The sequence below is a fragment of the Xenopus laevis genome, chromosome 3L (assembly GCF_017654675.1).
Source record: "Xenopus laevis strain J_2021 chromosome 3L, Xenopus_laevis_v10.1, whole genome shotgun sequence".
Taxonomy (NCBI): Eukaryota; Metazoa; Chordata; class Amphibia; order Anura; family Pipidae; genus Xenopus; species Xenopus laevis.
Window position 1 is genome coordinate 96,688,769 of NC_054375.1, and position 23,698 is coordinate 96,712,466.

The 23,698-nt window shown below is 40.2% G+C and overlaps 1 protein-coding gene across 2 annotated transcripts in view; it reads left to right on the forward strand.

The window, feature by feature from the left end:
• Window positions 1-23,698, forward strand: part of acsbg1.L (acyl-CoA synthetase bubblegum family member 1 L homeolog) — a 30,965-nt gene that overhangs the window by 4,466 nt on the left and 2,801 nt on the right. For both annotated transcript variants that reach the window (XM_018252870.2, XM_041586654.1), the window contains exons 3-14: window positions 551-768; window positions 7,343-7,431; window positions 8,619-8,739; window positions 9,931-10,011; window positions 10,449-10,598; window positions 10,676-10,852; window positions 18,768-18,946; window positions 19,924-20,157; window positions 20,253-20,470; window positions 22,124-22,263; window positions 22,334-22,580; window positions 23,142-23,236. In XM_018252870.2, coding sequence (XP_018108359.1) covers window positions 551-768; window positions 7,343-7,431; window positions 8,619-8,739; window positions 9,931-10,011; window positions 10,449-10,598; window positions 10,676-10,852; window positions 18,768-18,946; window positions 19,924-20,157; window positions 20,253-20,470; window positions 22,124-22,263; window positions 22,334-22,580; window positions 23,142-23,218 — 1,931 coding nt within the window. In that variant the 3' untranslated portion in view covers window positions 23,219-23,236. The remainder of the gene's footprint in view (window positions 1-550; window positions 769-7,342; window positions 7,432-8,618; window positions 8,740-9,930; window positions 10,012-10,448; window positions 10,599-10,675; window positions 10,853-18,767; window positions 18,947-19,923; window positions 20,158-20,252; window positions 20,471-22,123; window positions 22,264-22,333; window positions 22,581-23,141; window positions 23,237-23,698) is intronic.

Below are 23,698 nucleotides of genomic sequence, written 5' to 3' on the forward strand. Positions count from 1 at the left end.
AATGAAGCGTGGACGGACAGGCTGGGCCAGCACAAGCAGAGTTAGGAATAGACAGGTCGGAATCAGGATTGAAAAGCGTAGAGTAGTCAGACAGGCTGGAATCAGGATTGGAGAATGTAGAGTAGTCAGACAGGCAAGGGTCAGCTTGGAGAGGTCAGAATATTCAGGCAAGGGTCAATAACCAGAAGAACAACAGGATTCACTTAGAAATAGCACCAAGAATGAACTAATTTGAACCTAACAACAGGCAATGTGTTCAGTACTGAAATCCCTTTAAATACGTTTGAATTTTGCGCCAATGCATGATGACTTCATCATGCAGGCACATAAACACGGAAGCGAGCGCCATAGGGGAACAAGACACATACGGTGGGCATCCCTGCTGGAGACGCGTCGGGCTCCCCCGCCGGACGCTAGCCCACCAGGGAGAGCCACTGGACCACCAGGGTAAACTTTATTCGTTACAATCTACTATTAAAAGTGCCTTATACACTGTAAAATCAAATTAGATTTGTTTATTGTTATGTGGCTTGTTTCACCCCTCCTGTAGAGAAATTGTGGGCCACAGATGCAAATGACTCAGTTAAGCTTCGGATAGATACTTTGTGCCCTCAGAGTCCAAACACTGTGCACCAGATGTTTCTTGAATCTGTGGATAAATATGGGGCTTTGAATGCAATGTCTACCAAGAGGAATGGAATGTGGGAACATGTTACTTTCATGGACTACTACAAACGATGTCGTCAAGCTGCCAAAAGTTTCTTAAAGGTAGGAGCATTATAAAAATATAACATGACCTCTATAACCGACATTAACTGTCTTTACTGTCTGCCTAAAGCGTTCATAATAACCTGCTGTCTTTTAGTTGAAACTGTTCAAGAGCAATTGGACTCTCACTTTGCCTGTTCTCTTGTTTGAATGAACTAACAAACCACAAAGTAAACCAACACAGCATCGCTATGCATTTGATACAGTTCAAATATAAAAATTGGTTACTTTTGGCTTGATGTGTGTGATCTAAGCAGTGGCGGAACTACCGGGGAGCAGGGGGTGCGAGCGGGCCAGGGCCCACATCCCCTCAGGGTCCCCCGGCAGCCCGCGCGACACTGACAAATGCGGACAAATGCGGCCGTACGGAGGGCGGCAGGGCCCGGCTGCGTGTCACGCACCAGGGCCCGCCCCCCTCTAGTGACGCTACTGGATCTAAGCAAAGATATGGAAATTAAATATACAAATCCCCTGCAAAAGTGTATTAAGTCATGTAATAATTTATTTTTTTCTTATTTTTAATGGCTGAAATAGCACACTCCTCTTTCTCTTCTAGTGAATTCCATGGCTGTAAAACATGCAATATTTACTTAGGAAATTAAATACTTTAGACCAACTGGCCAATACTGTTTAAATACCCATATACCGATGCATTCCTATTCTTGCCCATCATGATTCACACAATCTACCTCTATTTAAAATACTTACCATAACGGAAGACTGTTCTTGACATAATGCTGCTTTACTGTATTGCATAAATCAGGATAGGATGCTGCAACAATGAAGCTTTATTCCAGGTGTAGGTATTTTGTGGTATGCTATATTTTGCAGATGATCTGGCACAACTATTTGGGATCAGATTTAAAAGTAGTGGGACCCAATAAATTATGTTTTAAATGGCTTAATGGATCTTAAAATATGCTCAGTTGTACAATAAGTACTTTTCTACCCAGGTGGTCTCTGCCTCTATATGTCCTCATATTTCAATCTGTCCTTTTAAATTTCTTCCCTCTATTTTGCCTCTATAGTTTTTAGTTAAAACTGTATAGTTCTATAACTTTGTAGACTATTATGTATGGCATAGATCTCTTGTACAATTATAAAACTCTAAATGATAAAGAAAGTTGAATCTCGTTCATTGCTCTACCTAGGGGCACCTCACTTCTCCTTTCGACTTAGGCTTTGGGTATGTGGTGTGGGGTATGTGCAGACTATCCAGCCTGAAGCCTGTGCATTAAATGGGGTTTTACATGCAACTGACTGGAGGGAAATTTGAGCAACCACAACTGTGCTTGCTGTTGTAAATGACCCCTAAAGTGTTAAATTGGGGCCGTGGCCATAATATTTCTAACTCCAGTCCTGACTAAATGTTTGTGGGTTTTATAGCTGAACGAGGAATTATAGTTAACTGCAAAGTACATTTACAGTTTTTATTTGTATGTTATAGGTAAAAATGTAAACTATTTGTGATAATATTCGCACACATTAATACCTGAACACAATCACATTCTAGTTAGATCAAACACAGTTACACTTGTATTTTTTCACAGTTCAAGCCCTCTCACCACCATAAACAGTAAACCAGTAAAACACCACACCTCATACACACAGAAAACACACTTCCCTGCTACAGTCCCAACACTAGAGGAAAAGTCACATCTAGGCCAGTCTGTTGCAGAAAAATGAATCCTAATGCAGTGTATTTAGCACTCTTTCCCTAGGCATGATGTTGCTTAGTAGAAAGCTAATTATTTAAATGTTTTATGTTAGTAGTCAACAGTCTGGTCTGTCCAGCTGGAACTGAAACACTAGCTAGCTGAATAGCTGTATGGTGACTGAAGTATCCTCACAGTTCAGGCCTCTTAAAGGAGAACTAAAGCTTAACTAAAGAAGTAGGCTAGAAATGTTGTGCATTGTGTTTTGGGCTTCTGTACCAGCCCAAGGCAACTACAGCAGTAAAGATCTGTGTCTCCAAAGATGCCCCAGTAGCTCACTATCTTCTTTTCTGCTAATTCACTGCACATGCTCTGTGCTGCTGCCACTTACTGAGCTTAGGGACCCACTCACAATATACAGTACATATAGAATATAAATGTCACAATATAAGGCTGATTAGTAATTAATACAGATAATTACTACATGGCAGCACAGAAACCAGTGCAATTAGCATCATCATTTAATCAGCCCTGTAGCAGTTTATATTACAGGCAAACTTATTTTCTGCTTGATAATTTGCGATGACCCCTAAGCTTAGCTTCTCAACAGCTGCTCAGAGCCCACTGAGCATGTGAATGTTGCAGACACTTTTCAAGATGGTGACCCCCTGTGACAAGTTTGAAGTCCTGGATCATTGCTGCTATTGAGTAGTTGAAATTTTAGGCTGGTGCAATAGGTTCAGCCTATAAAATAAGGCATTTTTAGCCATAATCATTTTTAGGCTTTAGTTCTCATTTAAACAGAAACAAAAGAGTAAGCATGGACTTTTTGTTCATGGAGTCTACCAGTAGAAGACTTTCCAATAGAGAAATTAAAATTGTATGTGAATACTAGCTCATGTACCTGATGTTGCCCAGGAAAGATGATGCTACATCTTTAAAATAATTGAATATTATTTTAAACAATATTTATGACAATATTTATTAACCATTATTTAGAACATTTGCACTGCTGAGAAATTTTCCAGTGCTATGAAATGTTGTAATTTCAGCAGTTATGCCTGTACCTGTGCTCACATTCGCTTGTAAACCAGTCAGAATTGAAAATCTATCAGTATATGGTATCTCAATTGCAACAAAGTGTTGCTAAGATTCCACTGGGTGATGCAGTCAGTGTGGTCTGATGGCAGATGCAATTTAGTACACGAATGGCGGACTGAAGCTCAGCATCTTTCAAAACCACTAGGGCATTTTTTGTCTTTTGTCTCAAGGCATACTGAATAACTCTATGGAATGGAGGCTCATCTGATTGATCAGATTGTCAGGCTTGTGATTTCATGGTAAACAGATTTCACATTGAAGCTCAGCAGCATTTAAACCCCTAGGTACATTTTGTTGCATTCAATTATACTTTAAGAGTACTGATATCTGATTGGTCAGATAGAATGGTGGTGGACCCTAGTGGGGGGGAGGTACAAAGCTTTGTGCACAAAAAGTACAAGCCATTGCTTTTCTCCTGGATGGGAGGGTGTCCCAGAAAAAGTTTTGTTGCATTTAGGGTCAGGGCACACAGGCAGATTCAGGGAGATTATTCGCCCGGGGACAAATCTCCTCTTCTTCGGAGTGACAAAACTCTAATCACAAGGAAACTTCGGGCAACTTTGGAAATAGAATCGCGCCGAGTGCCATCCCGCCGGCAATTTACAGTTTAGCCAGCAGGAAGGCAGGGGAGGTAGTTCGGGGAGATTAGTTGCCCAGAAAAAAGAGATTTGTCGCCGGGCGAATAATCTCCCTGAATCTGCCTGTTTACCCTAAATGTCCAAATTATTTGAAATAATGTGAAATAACACATGCGAAAGGGAGATATGCAGGGCTATTGCATGCAGGGGCTTAATGTTTTCAACCCCAAAGTATCTGTCAACGTCCTCATGAATGAGATCACCCTCTGAAGTTTCCTTGCAGCTGGTCATTTTGGTCTACATGTATAAAGAATATCCAAACAAAAACGTATTGCAGTTGATCACTTTTTAAGGAGGCTAAGAATAAACAAATATTCAATACTCTTCATCTTTAAGTACAGCAGAGCCTGGCTTACTACTAGTCCTTTTCTCTGCCCCATCTTTAGAAGTTCAATCAATTCAAAATTATAATCCAGTAGTATTAAATGATTGCCTGTTATATATTATCATACTAATATGCCAGTGTTGTCAGGAAGCCTGTGGCTGGGAGCTGAACACATACAGCAGCTGGGGCACACAGTTAGTCATATAATTTACCTGCTCTAAGCAGGCCAATTTCACAATGCAGAAAGCAGTAAACTTTCCAGTCAAACTGCTTCACTATGTGTGTTTAATAGACACAGAAAGTAAACAGAAAGCCCTGGGGAATTCTGAGTCATATTCGGTTGAAGTTACAGAGAGAGAGAAAAGTATTGCAGAGCATACAGATCTAATATATCAGTAGGGTTACGTCAGGAGTATTATTATTAAAGAGACACTAGATATTAAACCTTTTTTTTACATCTATCATAACATTGACTTTGCATGCTATTTTGAATTTTGCCTTATGAGTATTTGCCTGCTGCTTTTACTTTTCCTTTCTGATCCACCATGTTCCTTCATGCAGGGGCTGAGAAGGGAGAGTCAGGTTGGCAAAACAGTCAGGTTTAGGTACTTCAAGTAACAATTACTTAGAAAAGCAAACCTATCAGTAAAACCTATTTAACCCCTTTTAATGCACATGCATTTTTTGAAGAGGAGTATGTAGTGTCAGTATCGCTTTAAGTTTCAAGTTGGTTTAGACTCTTAGCAACCATACGGATAGTGTTTCTCCAGTAATGCCCTGCCCTCTGTTTGGGTTATCAGGATTCATCATGTATTAGTCATGTTTCTGGTGACTGAGAATATCCATGTTGTTGCAGGCTGAACTCTTCCTTGTATCCCTTTAGTCAATGAAACATATCCTGACCTCCTTGTACTCCTTGGCTTTTTCAATTATACTTCCTGAATAAAACCGGGAAGTTTGGCAAATCTGTTTTTTTAATGTATTCTTTATTATCAGTAAGGTTCTTTTCAGTGGCGTAAATAGATGCTACTGAGCCCCACAGCAAAGTTTTTTAAGTCCCCCAAAATACCCAGAAGTGGTCCTTTTCTCCCAATATATATTGAAATTGCTTATTAATTAGGGCCTCGTGGGGCCCCTATACATCCTGGGCCCCCTTTCAGCCGCAGGGTCTGCTTCCTTTATAGTTAACCCCCTGGTTCTATTTAACATTTTAGAAAAGGTATTCAAAAGTAAAGACAGTGAAACAATGATATATTCGGCAAGCTTACAATATATTAAAGGCAAAGATTGTACAAAAGTAGCTCAAATATATAGTCAGTTAATGAATATTGCTATAACCTGTATATTATCTCCAGATTAGCCAAGATCATCATATACCCACTAAGGGGACATTCCAAAGCAAATAACTAGGAAGAACTGGGGCGTTAGCATCTCCAAAAATTACAGTAATGCCCTATAGGTAAAATAGGTAAGAAAATATAAGGAAAATGAAAATGTGGTCATACTTACATTCTCCAATCTGAGGTAACAGCTTATACTTTGCCATTAAAAACAAATCTCAACATTATACAATGTATGGAAGCCTAATAATACTCCTGGTCCCATTGCAATTGTTTGTGAATTTGAAAACATTACCCATGCTGGCCATGTTTTCACAAATGTATCTTGCTCCTCCGATATACTGGGCAAATCTGTTTCCATTTAGGGTACTAGTTTGCACGAAATGATTATAGTATAATCTAAGGAAAATTGCACAATTATTCCAGGTTTACAAGCTTTCAGGCCCAGGTTTGAGGAAAGGCCACAAAGTCCTGGGCCTAGGGCAGAACAAGTTAAAGGAGAACTAAAGATTAACTAAAGAAGTAGGCTAGAAATGTTGTACATTATGTTTTGGGCTTCTGTACCAGCCCAATGCAATCACAGCCCTTTAGCAGTAAAGATCTGAGTCTCCAAAAATGCCCCAGTAGCTCCCCATGTTCTTTTCTGCTGATTCACTGCACATACTCTGTACTGCTGTCACTTACTGAGCTTAGGGACCAACTCAAAATATACAGTATGCATAGAATATAAATGTCACAATATAATATTATTAATACAGATAACTACTTCATGGCAGTTGCAGAAATCAGTGCAACTAGCATCTGCCCTGTAGCATCAGCTTATATTACAGGCAAACCTAATTTTCTACTTGATAATTTGCGACAACCCCTAAGCTTGACTGAGCATGTGAGTGTCGCAGACACTTTCCAAAATGGTGACCCCCTGTAACAGTTTTGAAATCCTGGATCATTGCTGCTACTGAGGAGCTGAAACTTTAGGCTGGTGCAATAATAAGGTCATTACAAACAATATGACATCTTTAGCCCTATTCATTTTTAGGGTCTAGTTCTCCTTTAAGGGGCAACATGCAACCCAGCTGCTTCTGCATTTTCAGAATATTGTAGAATTTGGCACACAGGATGGCACACATGCACAAAGGGGAGCAGAAGCGAGCCAAGTGGGAGTGTAGGGGCAGATGGGCCATACAAGAGGGCTTGGCCTTGAGGTGCCCTCTTTGGTATTGGAATATAAACCCACCTGAAATCTCATGCCATGTTCCAAAAATATACTGTAGCAAACACTCATGTGATTACAGGATAAGACATTTAATATGATTATCCCTCTCAGTTAATTACTGATCACTATATTTATTCTGCATTAGATATAGTGAAACTGATGGAGAATGTGGGAATAAAATAATCACATGACTGAACCTATTAGCAGCCCTTTTCAATTTCAAATTCACATTTACCCCTTGTTTTTTCATTGATAATAATGAATGTAGTCCATCGTTATGTTTTGCATTATATTTGCAGCTTGGTCTAGAACGTTTCCACAGTGTCGGGATTCTGGGGTTTAACTCAGAGGAATGGTTTATTTCAGCAATTGGAACTGTGTTTGCTGGGTAAGTAAAATAAATATGTAGAATGTGTGCCTCTCTCTCTTTATTTTTTAGAACTGTTTCATGTATGTAGTTATTGTTTTTCTTAGTGTTACTCATGTCTGAAAGAAGATATTCATTATACAGGGGTTTACTGTTTTACTGGGAAGAGAATGTGGCTAAAGTCTGGTAGCCTAGATTATGCTGCTGCAGATTTACAATAGTTTGGACGGGATAGCTTTGCTTTTTGTTAAAATTTTAACCCGTACCATCAATAAACACAGATAAAAAATACTACGTACACTAATGGGAACAAACACAGTGAAAGTCTACCTAAATCACAAAGTAATCATGCGTCGTAACCTACACACACACAGCATTGCATTAAACAGTAAAGTAAAGATTGTAAGAATTTATTGTTCAAACCATGCAAATGACTCTTTTATGTCTCTATTGCCAGCTATGCATCAAGAACCACTGCTTTATTAGAGCAGTCTTAAAATTCAGAGCCATAAAAAAACGGTATACCTCCAACAATTAAATGTAAAAGATGAATGCATAAAACACTGAAATAGGTTTGACATGAAAGAGAGAGTCCTCTATTTTAAGAGTGTTGACCTGTCTGGGGAAATAATTTCAAAATACCCCTTTAATCAAACCTGTGGAAATGAAATAATAAGAAATGTGTTCATTTATCAAGTGCGAAATGATACACATCTGCCTGTTAACAAGCTTCTTTGCTCCTCATTTATGCAGTCTCTGAGGTCAAATGCTAAAAATACAGTAGCAAACTGAACCTTTTCCTATCTCTAGCACACTTAGTCATGCGCATGGCCTGCTTGTGATCATTATTTGGAATTAAACTAATTAGGTATCATTTATTTTATCCATTTTATCTTTAACCTCCATTTTAACATGTTCATAGGTGCTTTGTCTTTTTGGCCACAATTTGTAATGCAATAATTAAGCTTCAATTAAGTTGCATAGGACTAAATAATGGATTTATTATATTTTTGTTCATACTGGAGTAACACTTTTTTGGGCAAGATGGCAGACCAGTTTAGATGCAATTGTGCTATAAATGGCTTATTAAGATAGAAGACACTCCACTCTATATATCTCTCAACTCAGCTATATTTACCTGTTCAGATAAACAGCTTGCATTTGTAAAGAACTAAAGTAGATATAACACTGCTTCTATTTAACTTTAGGGGGATCATCACAGGGATTTACACAACCAATTCGCCAGAAGCTTGTCATTATGTCGCAAGCGACTGCAAAATGAACATCATTGTGGTTGAGAATGACAAACAGCTGGGGAAAATCCTGCAGGTACAGTCTTAAAGAACTAAACAAGAAAAGCCAGTAGAACAACTTTCATTGATGGTTTATTATTAACAGAAGATCCGGCATAAGGGCACAGCAAATTGTTTGGTCAGAACATTCCTTTTCTTCATAACATTTATACCGCACAAATGTGTAACAGGTAGATGGGGGTGGGATAGGTTCTGGATTGTTAAGGGATACTGTCATGGGGAAAAATTTTTTTTTCAAAATAAATCAGTTAATAGTGCTGCTCCAGCAGAATTCTACACTGAAATCCATTTCTCAAAAGAGCAAACAGATTTTTTTATATTCAATTTTGAAATCTGACATGGGGCTAGACATATTGTCAATTTCCCAGCTGCCCCAAGTCATGTGACTTGTGCTTTGATAAACTTCAATCACTCTTTACTGCTGTACTGCAAGTTAGAGTGATATCACCCCCCTCCCTTTCCCCTCCCCCAGCAGCCTAACAAAAGAACAATGGGAAGGTAACCAGATAGCAGCTCCCTAACACAAGATAACAGCTGCCTGGTAGATCTAAGAACAACACTCAATAGTAAAAACCCATGTCCTACTGAGACACATTCAGTTACATTGAGAATGAAAAACAGCAGCCTGCCAGAAAGCATTCCTCTCCTAAAGTGCAGGCACAAGTCACATGACATGGGGCAGCTTGGAAATTGACAAAATGTCTAGCCCCATGTCAGATTTCAAAATTGAATATAAAAAAATCTGTTTGCTCTTTTGAGAAACGGATTTCAGTGCAGAATTCTGCTGGAGCAGCACTATGAACTGATTCATTTTGAAAAAAATTTTTTTTTCCTATGACAGTATCCCTTTAGTACTGCAGTACGTGTGCTGAAGCCACTATCTGGGTAATTAAAACCCCCTGGGTAATTAAGACTTGCCCCAAACCAACAGCCTTTTCTATTTGCAACAGAAGCGGAGACTCATTCTCTTTGCTTTTGAGATTTATTTTTGTCTTTTCCAATTTCTGGTGGAAAAAAATCTGCTGTTTTTATAACTATTCTGAATATAATTTCTCACAGTGACAACAGTGCATGATGATTTTCTCTTCCCTATAGGTTGATGAGTGGCTTTCCTGCAATGTATTGTAGGATTGCCCCTAGTGGGCCAGGAATATAAAGTACTGGCAGCTGAAAGATATATACACTTACTTTGTTCTGTAAATTACAGATTTGGGATCATCTACCTCATCTTAAAGCAGTTGTTCAGTATAAAGGCAGCTTGCAGGAGAAGAGGACAAATTTATACACGGTAGGCAATATTACATAGCACCATTACTTTTTGAAGGCTTTGAAATAAGGCCAAAATGCTGGATTATAGTTTACTAATTAAAGGTTTTCATTAAGACCACAAGCTATTTTTATCTATACATTTTTCATTTGGTTAGCTGCAACAATAGTTATGCATCGTTTTAAATAGCTGGAACACATTACATACAATAAAGGTTATGACATAGAAGGAACACATTCATTATGTCCTTAGACAACATTGGTAGCCCTGAGTATTTGCTAATTTCCTAAGAACTAAAGAATAAAACAGAGTGAAACATATATTCATTATTACAAATGTATTTATTCTATTTAGGCTATATACCGATATTATACTGCATTCAAATATTTATCTTTCAAACATTATAATATACAGTACATATGCATTAAGGTTAATTTTTCTTCAAACTTTTTTGTTAGTGGGAAGAATTCATGGAATTTGGGAACAACATCACAGATGCTCACTTGGATGACATCATAAACTCACAGAAAGCCAACCAATGCTGTGTCCTCATCTACACTTCTGGTACCACTGGAAACCCAAAAGGAGTTATGCTGAGTCATGACAATGTATGGGGAATATACAGCTTTCCTGTATAGCCAAGGATTACACCATAGTTACTGTATTTGTTTCCTCTCCTACACAGATAACCTGGACAGCTGCCCATGCAAGCTGTGCAGGTGACATGAGACCTGCAGAGATCCAGCAGGAAACCATAGTCAGTTACCTGCCTCTCAGTCATATAGCAGCCCAGATATATGATCTATGGACTGGAATTAAATGGGGAGAACATGTCTACTTTGCAGATCCAGATGCTCTTAAGGTATGTATATTAAAAGTAAAATCAGTTGAGCCCAATTGGCCCAATTTTAGCTCAGTAAGTAAAAGATTTAATTAGGTGGTAACAGCTGTAATGTCCATGAAGGCTGATGTTTTAGCCAAGATCCCCCAAATCTCTTCAAATTTTTCAGGGCTTCCATATGCCAGATATACCAGTTTTTGCTTAGACAGAGAATCGTTTACTAGTTTCTTCCAGAAACATAGTTAGTGGGAGCTACTAAAAGCTAGAGAAAGCCACCGTTAACAGTAGAGATAGCTGCCTCTGGGAATAGAATGGGATAACAGGTAGTGTGTCTGTTACAGTGGAAATAATATGCACTGGCTAGGTACTGTGGAATGGCAGGTATAGTAGGGTTGAAATGGTACCTCTTAACAGTAGGCATACTATCCACTGGGAGCAGAGGAGGAAGACCCTGTGGTTGCAGGCAGACCCAGGAATGTGGAGGGCCCAGTAGGGTCTTAATTAATGCATAATGTCAATATTTCTTGGCAGTATAAGTCAACTTATTTATGTTTTGGGGCCTAAAATTGAATTTGCAGTGAGACCCATAACAACTAGTTACACCATTGTCTGGGAGGGAACATTTTGATAAGATGGAGCTTGTAACAGTAGTAATAATATTCTCTTGAAAGAGACTAACAGGTACAGTAGGGTAGTATGGTTCCTGTAACAGTGGGAATAAGCTATGGGAAGGCTCTGCAGTAAAAGCGGTAACCCTGTTACATCATTACTGTAATGGTGGGCCTACTAATGTATGCTTTTGGTAGGATCTGTCAAAAGAGAAAGAGCTCACAGAGGACCAAGTAGAGGCACTCACCAAGTGAAAAATGTGGTCAGGGTGCACCTGCCCTGAACCCTCAGCACAGGGAGCTACAAATGGTAGACAATAGCAGCATGGGCAATGAGGCGCTCCAAAGGATTCCACAGAGGGTCACAAACATTTTAAAGTAAAAATATTTATTCAAAGTTGCACTAAAAAATCATTAAAAAATTAGATGGTGTCTTTAACAGTGGGGATAATAAGTTATGAGTTAGAAATGTGGCATACCAGGTATAGTAGGGTGAGGTGGTGCCTGTAACAGTGGGGGATAATATGATCTGGGTAATACATATGGCATATCAGGTATAGTAGGTTGAGGTGTCTAAGGTGGTGATCCCATTCCACACCACCAACTCCACCCTCACATCTCCTGCACTCAAAGGGTTGGAGGGGTAGGGTTGCCACCTTTTGAAGCAGGGAAGTTCATGCAAAGTGCGAGGTGGTGAAGTTCAGTTGCCGGGTTCATAGAGGGTGGCTATTCCCGTCTGATTTTAAGTTAGGAAATCCAGACAGGACTCCACAGTAAATGATGTAGCGATCAGCCAATTGCCGATTACCTCATCATTCACTGAAGAATCCTGTCCAGATTTCCTAATTTGGACAGGTGGCAACTCTATGAGGTTCTGCATTTCTAGTGCACTAGAGTAGTCACATTTCCAGAAGAAAGAAAGAGAGATTAGGCTCTTTAAGTTATCAAGAATGTTTTGCCACCACCCCTCATAAAGTGCCAACTGAGGCAAGGTTGTTGTTCATCTCCTCATGGCAGGATAAGCAATGTGGCTGTTACAGTGGGAATAGTGGCTTCAAGGAGGGGAGTTCATTATAACTAGTATAGTAGGGTTAAAGTGGGGTTAATAGGTTTATTGTATTACTGAGGGACTGTGGTGGTGCAATGGCAAGTATTTCAGGGTGTGGTGGGACACTATATACTGTATGTACTGCCCTTAGTTAAAGGGTTAAGGCTGTGCTATTTAATAAAAATAATGGGTAAACAAAATCTGTTTTTCCCAAGGCTTCACTAAAGCCACTAAATATTGCCCTGCAGTGCAGAACAATGATTTCCTCATAAGAAATTTGCTATCCTTGGCACTTTGCAGGCAACCAGCCAGTAAATTCAGCCTTCTGATTGGTTGCTAAAGTAGAGCAAGGGTTTCTGGAGGACCCAGATATATATCGGAATGCACAGTTTCAGTATAATATATATATCGGAAGGGGTGTCGGATGCACAGTTTCAGTATGTCTCTTAGACAATGAATAGGTTTAGTGACCATGGGGTGTACAAAGCAAAACAGCATTTTAATAAAATTAAATAAGATAAAGTAATAAAAATAAATCCTGCTATAATCATGTGATTCTTCCTTTCCAGGACTATCAAATAGCTCAGCAGCCAAAACAGGTTTAACAGCCGCATTGTGTAATGATGGCAACAAATATGTTTTGCTTTAGGAGAAGCATCATGTTTCACAAACACATAATCTATGAAAAGAATGATTGTTTTTGCTATTTCTTAGCACATCAGATAAATGTTCTTATTTTAGTAAATGTATGAAAGCAACAGATCCTCTCCACCTTCTCTTTAGAGTTGTACAAAATAGATACTCTTTCAACATGGAAACTTAACCTACAGTTAAATGTAGGTGTAGCCTGACCTGTGGCCGGGACTCTCCATGGGAAGGTTTGAAGTTGTGGGACGCATGTATCCCCACGTTCAGGGTGGATACCGGGAGGGTGGAAATTTCCGCTTTGGAAATGGGATGAGTGTTTTTGCAATGTCTTTCACGCTAATTTGCTTTGTTAACACACTAAGGGTTCCTGTATATGTTTGTGGCTGCAGTTGGGGAATTTATTTGGCAGGCCTCTGCCTCCTGGTTACCGGGCTAGATCACCAAACTGAGCATGCTCATGGCTAACCAGCAACGTAAGTTACGGGTGGTATCGTGGAACACACGGGGGCTCAATGACCGTGTCAAACGGTCTATTGTTTTGGATTATTTGAAAAAATCCGGTGCTGACATATGCCTGCTCCAGGAAACACATTTAATTGGTCAGAGAGTGCTAGCACTGAGAAGGGCCTGGGTGGGCAGCCTTTACCATGCAGAGTACTCTTCTCACTCGAGAGGGGTAGCAATTCTCACTAGAAAGGGCATGGGTCTTGGGGTGGCGGATTTACACACGGACCCGAAGGGTCGGTATATAGCCATTAAATGTCAATTATTTAGCTACTGTTTTATAATTGTTAATATATATGTCCCTCCCCCTTTCTCAGTGACACTTTTGGATGAAGTCCTGACCCGTATTGCTGATATGGGGGTATACCCGACAATGTGGCTAGGGGATTTTAATGCGGTTCCAGACCCCTCTATGGATAGGCTTAGGGCCTTGCCTCATGATACCTTGATTTTCCCCAATTGGATAGGGGGCGCTGGGTTATCAGATGTTTGGAGATCTAAACATCCCACTGCTCGCCAGTATTCCTGTTTCACTATAGCAACCTCGGCCCTATCCCGTATTGACTTAGCGCTAGCTAACAAAGAGGCTCTTCGTCTCATGCTTTCGGCTGAATACCTGCCCCGGGTTTGCTCCGACCATGCACCCCTTCAACTTACTCTTGCTTTTCCAGGGCCTGGGCAGACGCGCAGTTGGCGGTTGGCCCCTAAGTGGGTACATAACCAGCCCATTCAGGAGAGTTTCCAGCATCTGCTCACTGAATTCTGGGATACTAACACAGGTACAGCCAGGGACATAGTAGTGTGGGATACTTGCAAGGCTTGGACCAGGGGAACCTATGTGTCCCTCATTAAAAGGGAACGCAATGCGATGGAGATGGGTCTGGACGAAGCCAAATCTGAGCTTCAAACAGCGGAGGGAAACCTAAGTCAGGAAGACAGTTTATCCCACAGGGCGGCTATGACGCTTGCGCAAAGAAACATCGATCTCTTGCTCACTAATAAGTTTTCTCAATTTGAAATAAACAGACGGGCGGCTTGGTACGATAGGGGGATAAGAGTGGGAAGTTATTGGCATTGTTAGTCAAGGAGCCGCACGAAGTAACTGCCGTTCCTAGGCTAGTCCTGCCCTCGGGGGACGAGATACAGGACCCGCAAGATATAGCGAATGCCTTTGGCGAGTACTATAAAGACTTATATGGCTCTAGAATGACTTCCAGCGCTGGGATTCCGGAGTACTTAGCTCCCATACCATTCCCTAAATTGACTTTGGAACAAGCGATTGCTTTAGATGCCCCCATCACTAAGGAGGAAATTGCTGACGCAATAGCTAGCTTCCCTAATAACAAATCCCCAGGCCCTGATGGACTGCCGGTTGAGTGGTTTAAGGCAAATACCAAATCCCTTGCTCCCATTCTTGCCTCTCTCTGGAATACCACCTCGGAGACGGGTGAAGTCCCATACTCTTGTACCCAGGCAGTAATAGCGGTTCTTTTAAAGCAGGGCAGACCTGACCACTGTTGTGACTCCTACCGGCCCATCTCTTTGCTTAATGTAGACGTTAAGATCTTCACCAAAGTTCTTGCCTCCCGACTTAAATTGGTTATTGACCATCTTATCCACCCTGACCAAACTGGCTTTATGCCGGGGAGAGCCACCGATGTTAACATTAGACGCTTATACTCAAATATGCAAACTCGTCATGACAATACAGGCTCCAGAGTCGTAGTCTCCCTTGATACGGCCAAAGCATTCGACACGGTCGAGTGGGCCTACCTGTGGGAGGTGCTGGCCCGCTTTGGCATTGGGGATGGCTTTATTAGATGGGTGAAGGGGATATACAAGTCACCAGTGGGCCAAGTCAGAGTTAACTCTTATCTCTCACAGATCTTCGAGTTACGTAGAGGTACGAGGCAGGGTTGCCCTTTATCCCCCTTTTTGTTTGCGCTCGCCATCGAGCCCCTAGCTATTCAAATTCGTAACAATAAGGAAATTGTAGGTTTGCGGCAGGGCCAGCTAGAAGAAAAGACATCCCTTTATGCCGATGATATGTTGGTGTATTTGGCTGATCCTGAGACTTCTCTGTCCACCCTGCTTCAAGTAGTGAATGAGTATGGGACTTACTCGGGGCTTAGAGTAAATTGGGAGAAATCCACTGTCTTTCCGATTGATGACATTGCCGCTCGGGACTCAGTCCCATCTAGATTGAAGTGGACCACCTCGTTTAAATACTTGGGTGTACTTATCTCTAGAGACCCGGCTAATTATATACGGGACAATTTGGAACCGGTTCTCCAGGAATATCGTAGGAAAACTACCTCTTGGGTCAATTTGCCTCTCTCTCTGGTGGGGAGGGCCAACATTGTCAAAATGATTTTTTTGCCGAAATTCTTGTATAGATTGCACAATGCCCCGAATTATTTACCCCAAAGCTGGTTCAAACAAATAGACAAAGTCACTAGCTCCTTCATTTGGGCGGGTAAGACTCCACGCATTAGCCTATCGGCTCTTCAATCCCCAACATCGAAAGGGGGTCTGGCACTGCCGAATTTTTTGCTTTATTATCATGCCTCTCAACTGGTGTATGCCCACTGGTGGCTAGTGCCTGACTTGAATAATCCTGCCCTGATGGTGGAGGCGGCAAGTGCCTCCTCGCTGGAGGCATTGGCTAATCATTTATACAGGGGTCCACATTCTGCCTTCCCGTGCACCGCCTCCATGACTCCGGTCATGAAGATCTATGATATGTATATGAAGAAGCTATACCCGCGCCCAGAAACATGGTCCCCGGGCACCCCTCTCTGGTAGAACCCAAAATTCCCCCACTTTAAACAGCTTGCTGATGCCGGACTCTGGGCCTCTTTGGGTATTAAGTATCTAGTCCAAATTGTTGAGGGTGGGCAGCTTAAGGCTTTCCCAGTCCTTAAAGAGGAATTCCAACTACCAGCTAGAATGATTTTCCGATATTTACAACTGAGTCATGCATTTCAAAGGCAGTTCCAGGCTAGACCCCTTGATATTACACAGTGCTCCCTTGAACGATACCTGAGGCGACCTGGGCTGCAGAAAGTGGTCTCTTGGATATATGCTATTTTGCTAAAACCCTTGGACTCCCACTTAGAGAGGGTGCGTCTAAAATGGCAGGCTGATATTCCAGGACTACATGAGGAGGCATGGTGTGAGGTCTTGGAACAAATTCCACTAGTCAATATTTCGAATAGGGACAGGCTTATTCAGATTAAATTCTTTCATAGAACATATCTGACCCCCCATAGACTCGCCAGGATATATCCAGGAACCCCGGACACATGCTACAAATGTGGGACTGAGGTGGGAACTTTGTACCATGTTTTTTGGGAGTGCACTCACATGCAGAGATATTGGGGGAAGGTCCTGGGTTTCATTCAGGACAAGTTTGCACTTCCTAATATCCTTTCTCCGGAACTTTGTCTCATGGGACTTATTGAACCTCTCACCCTTCCCCCTTACCGTAGGCAGTTCTATCTGCAAATGTTATATTTTGCTAAAAAGGCCATTATTCTTGCGTGGAAAGATACTGCCCCCCCTACTTTAGCTAGATGGAAATCCTTGATTAATGATGTCTTGCCACTGCAAAAAACTGTTTATCTAGCTAGGGGTTGCCCTGGTAAATTTCAGGCGATATGGGGTGACTGGATTGACTTGCAGGATACGGTTGTTCCACGAGGGTAACTGTGGGTGATACTTGCTTCTCCCTCTCTGCAGCTATGGAATTTTTGTAGTAAGCTATTTGTCTAGAATGGTGTACGTACGGACCCAATGTGATTGTACTGATGTGAGACATTGCAATTGTTTGTCTTGTTAAACTGAAAATTGTTAAATAAAAACTTTTAAAAAAAATGTAGGTGTAGCCAGTACAGTCCAGTCCTTTGTCCCAAACACAACAATACTGTAGGGACTATACACTGCCATTCTATTGATCTGAATGACAACCTATTTAGGCAAAATGCAATAAAACGCTTTATTTACTAGTACTGCTATGCTATAATTATTTCAACACCAGGAATACAAGTTCCTTTTAAAATCAATTTAAAAGCTATTGTCATAATTGAAATGTTTGTGTTGCTGCTTTATTCTTAGTAGGAGCACCCTCTAGTGGCTCCATCTGCTTTATATTTATATTTACTAGAGTTGCATGCAAAAATATTTCAGTTTTAGCATAAGCTAAAAATCACATCTAACATGGCACTTTTTTTTCAGTATGACTTAATTTGAGAAGTGTGAAATTAATTTGCTGGGGGCTCTGAATCCATTTGTTTTTCAATGATTGAGCTCTAGGGCCTATCATAAGGGCAATTGAATGCATACGTATCTATTTAAATCCACACTGAACTCATCCAGATGAGTGCATTAGAAGCAATTTTGTGAGTTCAACATAAATTTCTTTAATTTAACATGGTTTTATCAAATGCATAAAAATGCAACTTGACTGTGCTACAAACTAGAACCAAATATGCTTGGGTCTAACCAGTTAGAATAAAATGGAATTCTCGGGACCTGGGGTTTTACGAATGATAGATCATTCCGTTATTTGGATCTTCATACCTTAAGTCTATAAGAAAATCATGTAAACATTAAATAAACCAAATAGGCTGCTTTTGCTTCCAATAAGGATTAATTATATCGTAGTATGAGGTCTTGTTTTATTATTACAGAGAAAAAGGACATTTTTTAAAAATCTGGAATATTTGGATAAAATGGAGTCTATGGGAGCTGGCCTTCCCGTAAGTCGGAGATTTTTGCATAAAGGGTTTCCGGGTTAACAGATACAATACCTGTAACAACATTTCTTTTTTCTCTGTAATAATAAAACAGTACCTTGTACTTGATCCTATTGGGTTTGTTTAATGTTTAAATGATTTTTAAACAACAGAACACTGAATAAATATATACAAATATTAGAAAAAATATTATTCTCTACAATTTAGTGGATTTCTCCCTTTAACTGAGATAATTTCTAGAGTATCTCCTCTTCCAGCATCATTAATACACTTCAGATATATCAGTTGTTTTTATCGATAAATTGCTTGTAATATTATTATTTTTTAAATGATTAACGTGAACTAAACTGGTTCTATTTTATGGGTGACAGGGTTCCTTGGTGAATACACTGAGGGAGGTGCAGCCTACATCCCATATGGGAGTGCCAAGAGTGTGGGAGAAAATCATGGAGCATATTAAAGATTTGTCAGCACAATCAGGAACTGTCCGAAAGATGCTTCTATCCTGGGCAATGTCCCTCAGCTTAGAGAAGAACCGAAGCCTCTCCAGGTACAATATAAATGGCCTCTGAAGGTACAATATAACCATGAATCTTAAAGGTGAGGGACATTCATAATATGCTGCAGACCATGGTACCAAGTTAACATGGATAACAAACAATGATTTTCTCACAGGTCACCATAGGCAAAATCCAAGTGGAAAATGTCATCATGACTTTACATTATAAACTATTTTATTACCTACAGGCTGTAAAAATGTCTGAAAATACAAATTTTAGAATACTTCTAATATTTGTACTGTTAGGTCTTGCAAAGGGAGTGACATTTGAGCACATATTTGTATATAAGTCTTGCTCTACAGGCCAAGGTCAGGCAGTTTTCTCCTGCCCTTTAGCCAAGCTGGATCCCTGGGCAGACAGTTACTCCAGAGAGATTGACCTATGTCTCAATTTGCAAAAAAAGAAAAACATCACTAAATATTATCATCAGGGTGATGGCAGACGAGACGTTGCCTCACCACCCGCAATGCCAGTATTTATTCAACAAATGTTTATCCAACAAAAAAAAGAGACTTCCAAATAACTTACCGTTACAAGCTGTTTTCCCTCAGTTCTCCAGAAAAGATCTGGCTGCACATCTAATGGCACTGGCATATTTGCTTCAGTGAAGAAATTGACCCATTTGCTATTAGACTTACTCTCAGAGCAGAGAGGACTTATTGCAGAACAACTCCACTACTAATCACGGGTTACTGCTCCCTGTGCTGCTTCATAGAGCATGCTTTGATTTTTCCAATAGCCATGCCACAGGTTTCCGCTTAGAGGACACAAATGGTAACAGAAGAATAATATTGGAATAGAAGAATATTGAATGAAGTTGAAAAATCCATTAAGTTGAAGTTTTGTTTAAAAAATGTATTATTATTATTTTAACTTTTAACAAAGAGCAAGGCAGTTTAGGGGGAGGGAAGAGAAGGAATTGTGATCCACCTATACTAAGCAGTTTCTCTCTTATACTTTGTATTAGTGGTGGACTGAAGTTATTTCTTCCATCACTGGCGGATTACTTGGTCCTGGCAAAGATCCGTAAACTCCTAGGATTTTCTAGCTGCCAGAAACATTTCTCCGGAGCAGCACCCATTTCCATGGAAACCCTAGAATTTTTCCTTGGCCTCAATATCACATTGTATGAAGCATATGGCATGAGTGAAACAACAGGACCCCACTGTATGTCTGGTCCACAAACACATCGATTACAGTGGTAAGACTGATAATCCAGTTACTATTCGGTGCTGTATGTGGAAGTGATGCAGAGTTAGTACCTTATCCCAGTCTAACCTATTGCACTTATTACAGCTGTGGTAAGGTTGTCCCTGGATGTCAAGTGAAACTGGTAAATAAAGATGCTGAGGGAAATGGAGAGATCTGTTTTTGGGGCAGGACAGTATTCATGGGCTATCTGAAGATGGACAGCAAAACAAAGGAAGTATTCGATGAAGACGGATGGCTACACTCAGGAGATATTGGGAAGATGGATGCTGAAGGCTTCCTGCAAGTAACTGGGAGGATCAAAGGTTAAAAGCTTTATAAATCCAGAGTAATTAGTTACTATTTCTTAGCATTAAAAGACAAATGACAATTTCCAAGTTCCTTCAAAAAAAAATGTGTGATCATTTTTTTGGTTATCAGATCAATTCAGTGCAGAACAAGAGAATATTTTGTCTGTAAACGTAGTACCATGGGGAAACAATGTTCTGCAAAAACAGCATTAAGCAATTCATGCTTTAATAATTCCATTAAACTTTATAAACACAGACTTCTGCTCAAGGCTGCACTGTGGGCAGGATATATTTAAAAACAATCCAAAACGTGAATGTTTTCAGTTTAAGGCTATGATGCCAGATACACAGAATAGCTAAGTAGAGACATCTTTTAAAGGGGGGAAGTGTTCTACCTTAAAGGGGAACTCTGGCTTCCAAACCAAAATTTGATAAAGAGGCCCACATAACACCTAATATATCCATCACAGTTACCTGTTTCTTCAAAAGTATGAATAAATGCCATTTTCTATGCTGCAATCCAACTGTTTAACTGTTTTTCTGCATCATTTGAAATCCTGTCAGGGAAGGAAGGACTAAACACTGATGTTACAAATTGTAACAACTTCTCCACAGCTTACAGACACCATGCAGGAACTACATTACCCACAATGCATTGCACTGGGATGTTCCGTTCCTTATTGAAATCACATGTGCAGGGAAATATGGGGTTTGGAGGATGCAGTCTAAGGAGAACCAGGGCCGGATTTACATGGCAGGAGCCCCTAGGCCCCCTGCCGTTCATTGCCCACGTCCCCTCCCCTTCCTTTGTGCACATGCGCAAATTTTCAGCATCGGGTCTGGAGTACTGGGGATTGGTGCACAGGAAATTTTAAAAACAATTGTATCTTCTGTGAATCCCCAGTGCTTCCAAACCAACGGGTTAGTGTTGGGCGGCCTGCCGCCTCCCTAAAATTTTGCCACCCTAGGCCCGGGTCTTTGTGACCTTTCCACAAATCCGGGCCTGAGGACAGCTAGCTGGCTGATAAAAAGTAACAGTAGTCTGGCAGCTTAGCAAAGTAGTCAGACAGATCAGCAGAAGAGCAGGGGGCTAGGTTTATGGATCTGTTAGAAACCATTAAAAATCATGAAAAGTCTGCATGTTTTAATTGATGTATATTGCAATGCTGTTTACAATTATGTTTACTTTTCAAAAAGCTCAAGTTGTGTTTTTGTGGAGCTCCCCTTTAAGGATTACAGTATTGGGGTTAGCATTACTATGACCAAATCATGGCTGAGGACTGGGTTGGGGGTTGAGGTCAAGTCCAACCTTAAAACCAAATATGGTCAAGGTTCATTTTCAGTGGATACAGACACTACAAATGGTTTACTGAATTCTAGACCAAGTGAAAACAAAGATGACTAAATGACTAAATAAATAAATAAATAACTGAAATTGGGTTATTGGCAGGTGAGCAGGATTGGCAATGACAAAGTTTTTAATAATCTTGTATTTGTTTTGGCTTGCATCAGTGGCCTTTATTTTCTGAATTCAAGATAAGCCCAAGCACAGTAGTATAAAGAAGTTGTAACAAGCCTAACTGTAATGTTGCCTTTGCAAAAGGTTGTTATTGTATTTGCACAACACTCACACTGTTACTTTAATCTGTATTTTGTCTTTCTAAAAAGAGTTAATCATTACTGCTGGTGGGGAGAATGTGCCTCCCATACTTATTGAAGATTCAGTGAAGAGACAATTACCAGTTGTTAGTAATGCTGTGCTTATTGGGGACAAGAGGAAATTCCTATCAATGCTTCTTACACTGAAGGTACAGTAAAATTCTGTGAAGACATTGTGGAACTAAACAGCAAGTGATGACAGTACTTTTTATCTCCCAGAGCACTGTGAATCCTGATACTTTAGAACCAACGGATGATCTAACCCAGGAAGCAATACGGTTTTGCCAAGATGTGGGCAGTAAAGCTACCAAAGTGTCAGATATTGTAGGAAGGAAAGACCAAGCTCTATATAAAGTGATTGAAGAGGGAATAAACAGGGTGAATAGGGAAGCAGTGTCCAATGCCCAGCGTATACAGAAGTGGATGATTCTGCCCAAGGATTTCTCAATATCTGGTGGAGAAATGGGTGAGAAGATTATATGTATTCTTTAATATGCTAAATTAAATATGCAACCCTAGCGGTTGCAGTTTTTTACCTAACAGTAGCACTGACCCGTGGTATCAGGTAAGCAGTATGATCATTTGGGGTGCCTCATTTGCCCCACTCCAATGACCTAAACATTGATTCTCCTTAAGAGTCTTTTCATTAGATACTGGAGCATTGCTGGTGGCATTTGCTTCCACTCAGCTACTCGGCATAAGTGAGGTTGAGCACTGATGTCTGGCTTATAGTCTGTGTTCCAGTTCATCCCAAAGGTCATTGCTCTGTGCATTCTGTATAGACCTTGCTTTGTGCATTGACGCATAATTGTGCTGTAACAATCAGGCTTGTCTGTCTGACCCCCCCCTCCCCCCGTTTCTTGATCCATCTCAATGTCCTCCCTAACTGCATTCCTAACGCCAACAGAAATAACTATAGTTATCACTGCTAGTAAATTCATTATATGAAAGAGTTCTGACACCAGTGCCATCACATGGGACAGTTTCTATAAATTTCCCTTTTCTTATATGTATGAAATTTTTCCAGGCCCAACAATGAAGTTGAAACGTCATGCAATACTGGAAAAGTACAAAGAGCAAGTGGAAGCTTTTTATAATGTTTAAAACTTATTCCACAAAATGGTGAGTTATTTTATTTCATTAAACTCGTGCAATTACATAGGTTCCATAGGTTACTTATACTAACTATTTAGTATTGGCATAATAATATTAGTATTATATTTCTTCAAGCAAATACAAGTTGGAAAATGGCAGCAAAAAATTACCCTAGCAACCATGCATTGATTTGAATAAGAGACTATGCATAGAGAGATGAGTAATGAAAAGTAGCAATAAGAATAAATGTGTCACCTTACAGCGCATTTGTTTTTAGATGGGGACAGTGACCTCTCATTTGAAAGCTGAAAAGAGTTAGAAGAAGGCGGCAAATAATTTAAAAAAAAAACAAAAAATAATTAATAAAGAACAATTGCAAAGTTGCTTAGAATGAGCACCTTTAAGTGGTTCATTTTAAGGTGAACTACTGTACCACCTTTTAAAGTACTGTTTTGTTATTTCAGCCTATTGCCCACACCCTCATTGATT